Source organism: Gavialis gangeticus, unplaced genomic scaffold (assembly GCF_001723915.1).
Source record: "Gavialis gangeticus isolate Ggan-Ray unplaced genomic scaffold, GavGan_comp1, whole genome shotgun sequence".
Taxonomy (NCBI): Eukaryota; Metazoa; Chordata; order Crocodylia; family Gavialidae; genus Gavialis; species Gavialis gangeticus.
In genome coordinates, this window is record NW_017729019.1 from 3,280,118 (window position 1) to 3,285,819 (window position 5,702).

The 5,702-nt window shown below is 45.3% G+C and overlaps 1 protein-coding gene across 1 annotated transcript in view; it reads right to left on the bottom strand.

Annotated features, from left to right (window-relative positions):
* The window catches only part of IPO9 (importin 9), an 81,930-nt gene that overhangs the window by 21,453 nt on the left and 54,775 nt on the right, over nt 1–5,702 (bottom strand). The window contains exons 17-18 of the mRNA XM_019513826.1: nt 4,053–4,181; nt 2,645–2,920 (exon numbers count right to left, since the gene is read on the bottom strand). Of these exons, the coding sequence (XP_019369371.1) occupies nt 2,645–2,920; nt 4,053–4,181 (405 nt within the window). The remainder of the gene's footprint in view (nt 1–2,644; nt 2,921–4,052; nt 4,182–5,702) is intronic.

A 5,702-nucleotide genomic window follows, 5' to 3' on the forward strand; every position in this document is an offset into this window, starting at 1 on the left:
GCACCCCAAGGGTTGCCGAGGTCAAACGGTCATAAGCTACTGCAAGACCGTTTCAGGCTGGACATAAGGAATTTCTTTACTGTCTGAGCCCCCAAGGTCTGGAACAGCCTGCCATCGGAGGTGATTCAAGCACCTACACTGAACACCGTCAAGAGAAAATTGGATGCTGGTCTTGCTGGGATCCTATAACCCCAGCTGACTTCCTGCCCTTCGGGCAGGGGGCTGGACTCAATGACCTTCTGAGGTCCCTTCCAGCCCTAAAAAAGTAACAAAAAAATTCTATTCAGCGCTGGTGAGGCAACATCTGGAGTACTGTGTCCAGTTTCCAGTCCCCCACTACAGAAAGGACATGGACAAATTGAAGTCCGGCAGAGGACAACAAAAACGATGAAGGGGCTGTGGGACATAGCTTATGAGAACAGGCTTGCAGAATTGGGCTTATTTAGTCTAGAGAAAAGAAGACTGAGGAGGGATTTAATAGCAACCCTTCAACTACCTGAAGGGGAGTTGAAAAGAAGATGGAGCTGGACTGTTCTCAGTGGTGGCAAATGACAAAAAATGAGCAACAGTCTCAAGTTGCAGCAAGGGAAGTTTAGGTTAGATATTAGGAAGAATTTTCTCACTAGGAGGGTAGTAAGACACTGGAATAGGTTACCCAAAGAGGTGATGGAAGCTCCATCCTTGGAGGCTTTCAAAACCCAGCTAGACAAAGCTTTGGCTGGGATGATCTAGTTAGGGGTAGTCCTGCTCTGAGCAGGCAGTTGAACTAGATGATCTCCTGAGGTCCCTTCCAACCCTCATTTTTTATGATTCTATGAACTGACTTTATCTATCTGTGGTTATACAAGTGGTAGCAAAACCAAATTAATAAAGTAGGTCAAAGAGTTTCTATTAGTAATTCCCAATTCACATTAAGTAACTTCTAATTAAGATATGTTCTAGTTCAAACCACATCCACCTTGATTTAAACACTCTAAGTAAGAATTCATCACATTCTTATGCAACTTGTTCTAATGGCTATTTACCTGCAGTCTTCAAATATCTGCATCTCATTTCTGCTCTAAGGGTATGACCAAACATATTTAACTGCTTTACTAAGGAAAGTGGAGCTATTGCTCAGGAGTATGTTTCAGCTGTTATATTGGTATGCTCCTGCAGCAATCCAAGTTATATCTAAACTAACATGGTTACCCTAATCAAAGCGGGTTAAAGTTTACCCTAATCAAAGCAGGTGAATGGTTTTGCTACACCTAAATCATAGAAGAACCACACAAACATAACCGGTTGCATCCAAGCATCTTATACTGGTACCCTCTGATGTCAACATACTTGTTACATCCATCTGTAACCTTAGATTACCTATCCTCAGCTCCCGGGCACTGGATCTCATTAGACTTGTGCACGTCATTAAAAATGCTACATGCGATGAAAAACCTTCTCACCATTTATACATGCAACAATTGCACTTGCTCTCCTTGCCATGCTATCACAACCAACTGAACATGAGCTCCCAGTGTAATCTGAATACTGAAACCTTTGAAGAACCTTTGATCAGGGGACTGCAGGGCAGGCCCTATGAGGAGAGACTACGGGACCTAAACCTGTTCAGCCTCCACAAGAGAAGGCTGAGGGGGGATCTTGTGGCCTGTTACACACTGGTCAGGGGGGATCAGAAGGCACTGGGGGTCACTGTTCCCCCGAGCACAGCCAGGAGTGACCAGGAACAACGGTCACAAGCTAGCAGAGGGTAGATTTAGGTTAGACATCAGAAGACACTATTTCACGGTCAGGGCGGCTAGGGTCTGGAACCAACTTCCAAGGGAGGTGGTGCAGGCTCCTACCCTGGGGGTTTTTAAGAAGAGGTTAGATGAACACCTTGCTGGGGTCGTTTGACCCCAGTACTCTTTCCTGCCATGGCGGGGGGTCAGACTAAATGATCTTCTCAGGTCCCTTCTGACCCTAGAAACTATGAAACTATGAAGAAGAGGTGTTGAACACACAGCCCACAGGCCATCTCTGTCCTGTTGAGCTTCCAGGGGGATCAGGAATTCCAGGGCAAGGTAAGCAGCAGCACCATTAACCCACACAGCTCCCTGAGCAGACAGATCTGTTGTGGCTGCTGGATCCAGATCTGGCCCAGAAGGGGCTTCCACAATAAAATCACTAATGACCTTGCATTTGGTTGTATATTATTTGAATGAGCTTGGTTTACCAAGTGATCCAGACAGCTCTACGTATACGACAGTATTCCTGTACCTGTATTAGAACTGCTTTTATAAAGAAGTAACAACCCTTCCTACTTCTACTTGAAGCGTACTTTATTGTCATAAGAAGTCAGCATATCTAGAACAGACTTAGAATTCTATCTTCCCTCTTCAGTACGCCTCAACTCTACCATCAAAAAGAAGCGCCAGAGCAGAAGATGGCCAAAAACAGCAATGCAAAACTGAATCCATGCTTCGGATATCTCAAGAGAGGTAATGTGTTCACAGAGAACAGGTTTTTGTAGCTTAACTCCCCTGGGAAAGTATGTGGAACCTGCAACTGCATAAGTGGACAATAAATCAAGCAAATGCTCTAGTACCAGGTGGAATCTCTCTTCCTGCTACTTGTAAAGTTTCCACCGAGTCTTCAGCCTACTTACCTGCATTACACTGAGTGTCTCTGCTTGTTGCATTTTGCTAAGGATCGCTCTCAATATCTGGTCCAGGTTCTCTCCCAGCTCACTTCCTGCTTTGGAAATCAGTGTGGAGACCAGTCTGCCCACGAAAGCAGCTGTGAACTCAGAGGTCCGCGGATCCAGAAGTTGGCTCACTACCTGCATTACATACCACAGCCCATTGTGGCCTTGCTCATCATGCCATTGTGCAATCTGTTCTAATGCTACTGAGACATATGCACGTAGACACTCACCACCATTCTGAAAACGAGAGAGAGAGAGAGAGTTGTCATTAAGACTGTCATTGACCATACTGCAGACTCCCAAACAAACAAGAACATCCATTCACTACACCAGAAAGCACCCTAAATAAGAACAGCTAAACGTGACACCTTGTTAAATATTTAATTCTTATTGAATATGCTGCAAAAATGACCACCGATAGAAAGAGAATGATTTAATAAGTTATACACATTGCTATGTTCAGGCAGCTCTGTATAGGTACACTTGGTAAAAATAAAGATAACCTCAAGTGCTTATATCTGCCATTCTATACCAGTAGCCTGGTATTCAAATACATTATGAGGGATTCTGACCACCTAAAGACCACAGTAGCCAGGAGTGCAACATGATATGAACATGGTCAAATGAATCCTATAATAAAGCTGGACTTTCTGTATTTGTTTAAACAAAAAGAGTGCAGTGCCACAATACAGCATGCAGTGTTTTACCTCATTCTCACTAAAGTGCTGCCAAAATTTATGTTTGGCAATAAGAAAGGGCAGATGGAACCAAAGAACTGCTTCTCTCCATTTTGAAGATTAGGTGGATAATTGAGCTTCTAATTTTAACTAAAAATCTTGTTTTAAAAGTGGAAAGGCTCAGAGAGCTCTCTCTCAAACCTGGAAGTCCCACTTGCTTAAAGCTATGGCATGAACAAGGATCAGCAGAGAATGCCAACAGGCAGAAAACAGAATGTGTTTTCTGGTACTACAGATAACATTTCCTTTCTCTTCTTCCACCCAAAGATTGGGATTTTGGTAGAGTGGAAAAGGAAGGAAACACGGACTAATAGCAGTGACCAGGGAGGAAGCATTCACCACTCACAGAATTAGCTGCACTAAGCAGTAATTCTGAAGCAATCAGGATTTAACAGTAGACAGTGAAATCTGCCCTGAACACCCCCATCCCCCTAACTGGAGCCAGAAAGACATGGCTTTCCTCCAGTTATTTTCTTCTGGCTGCCAGTGAGCAAAGTTTGGTTTCCCTCTAGGCAGAGTGAACCCCCAAAAGACTAGGTTATGGTATGATGTCAAGTGATTGACCTGGGTTATCCACCACCTTGAACTAATGTGACCCTGCACTCCCTCAGCTCCATCCCTACAGATGTTACCTGCATGGTAGCATTGTCGTCTGTGTTCAGGCTGCACTGAGCCACTGCAGGGAATGCTTGGCAAATCAAGAGCTGGGACAGAGGTGATTTTGTATTCCTCACAACTGTGGTTAATATATCAATAGAAGTCTGAAAGGGCAAAGAGAACACTTTTAAAAAACAGCAGCAACAGTGCAGTAACTCAGCATTTCCCAAGGTTTGTGGAGCACCTTCAAAGGCTTCCCTGGAAATGTAGAGGGAACACAGAACTGACTCAACAGGTTCCTCTATCCTGCCTTGCTAACATGACAAAGCTGAAGAGACTGTTGAAGAGAACTCAACTTCCAAAAGTCTGGGAAAAGCTATTGTTATTAATGAATGTAGGGGACCACTGCTTATTAGAGTCACTGTAGAAACAGCAGTCTTGGAGAGATCAAAATAGCATATTTCTACATCACTAAATTTCTGTTGTCAGTTAACCACGTCCTACAGCTGCAGCATTTTCCTTCTGCAAGCAGCACATTAATTCTGCAAGAAGTGAATGCCTGCATTCAAACAGCTGGTAATATTTACACCATTCTTTTCCAGGAAACCGAGTTTTGGGGTGACTAATTCATCCATTTCACAGGACTCCACAGCCCATGATGTTTCCTTGTCAGCCACGTCAGGTTGGCATAATCATTCAGATTTGAATCCAGTTGTTCAGTTGTCATACCGGATGCACATTATACCCATCAAAATGGGATTTTACATACTAGGAAGCAGAGTGTATTAGCCTGATGGAACAGCAAACTACCATGGCTGTCCCACTTCTGGTACTCAACGTAACTCATTCACATATAGTTATATTTCTACACAGCACTGAGTGATACCCCTGGTGCTAGTACACCTCAAAAACGCAACTTTCCGGAATCCTTATACCACCAGTAAGCATAGAACTGATTCCTCTTCCAGTTAATTCAAGTGTTAATTTAACATCAGAAGGCAATGGAAGGTATATTTATGCATTTCCCAAACTATTTCACTCTACGTTCTTCCATTTAGTTTATAAAGAGCTCATAAAAAGATTAGTATCTACTAATGCAGGGGTGGGCAATAATTTGGGCTGGTGGGCCACACGGAGTTTTGAAGAGCTGTCATGGGCCCCTGCACAACAGCTCACTAAACCTCCCTATGCAAGATGGGGCCACAGCTGGGTGGGAAGCTGGCATGGGTGCGAGTGGGCTGGCACAGGCACTGATGGCAACAGTGGCAGAGAAGTGCCACAAGGTAGTCCTGGCACAGACTCCAGATCCTGCTTCTTCCCACCACCATCCATCATGCCCATAGCAGGTGGGTCTGAAGCGGGTGCTGCGGGTACCCTAATCCCCCTTCTGGGGTGGGCTGGGGCCATGCACTCAGCCTAAGGCTTGGGCCTTGCCTACACAGACCCCAAGGAGAAGCTGGAGCCACTACCCGGCTTCAGTGGTAGCAGCCCAGGCACAGAGATGGTGGCAGCTCCTTCCAACTGCTACCACTGCCAGCCCCAATCCCAGTCCTGTTGAGATCCACTGGGACCTGCGTAGGTAGGGCCCAAGCCCTGGGCTGAGTGCACAGTCCCAGCCTGCCCTGTGTTTTGGGGGGGGGGGGGGGTTAAGGCCCCTGTAGCACCCACTCTGGCCCTGCCCACCC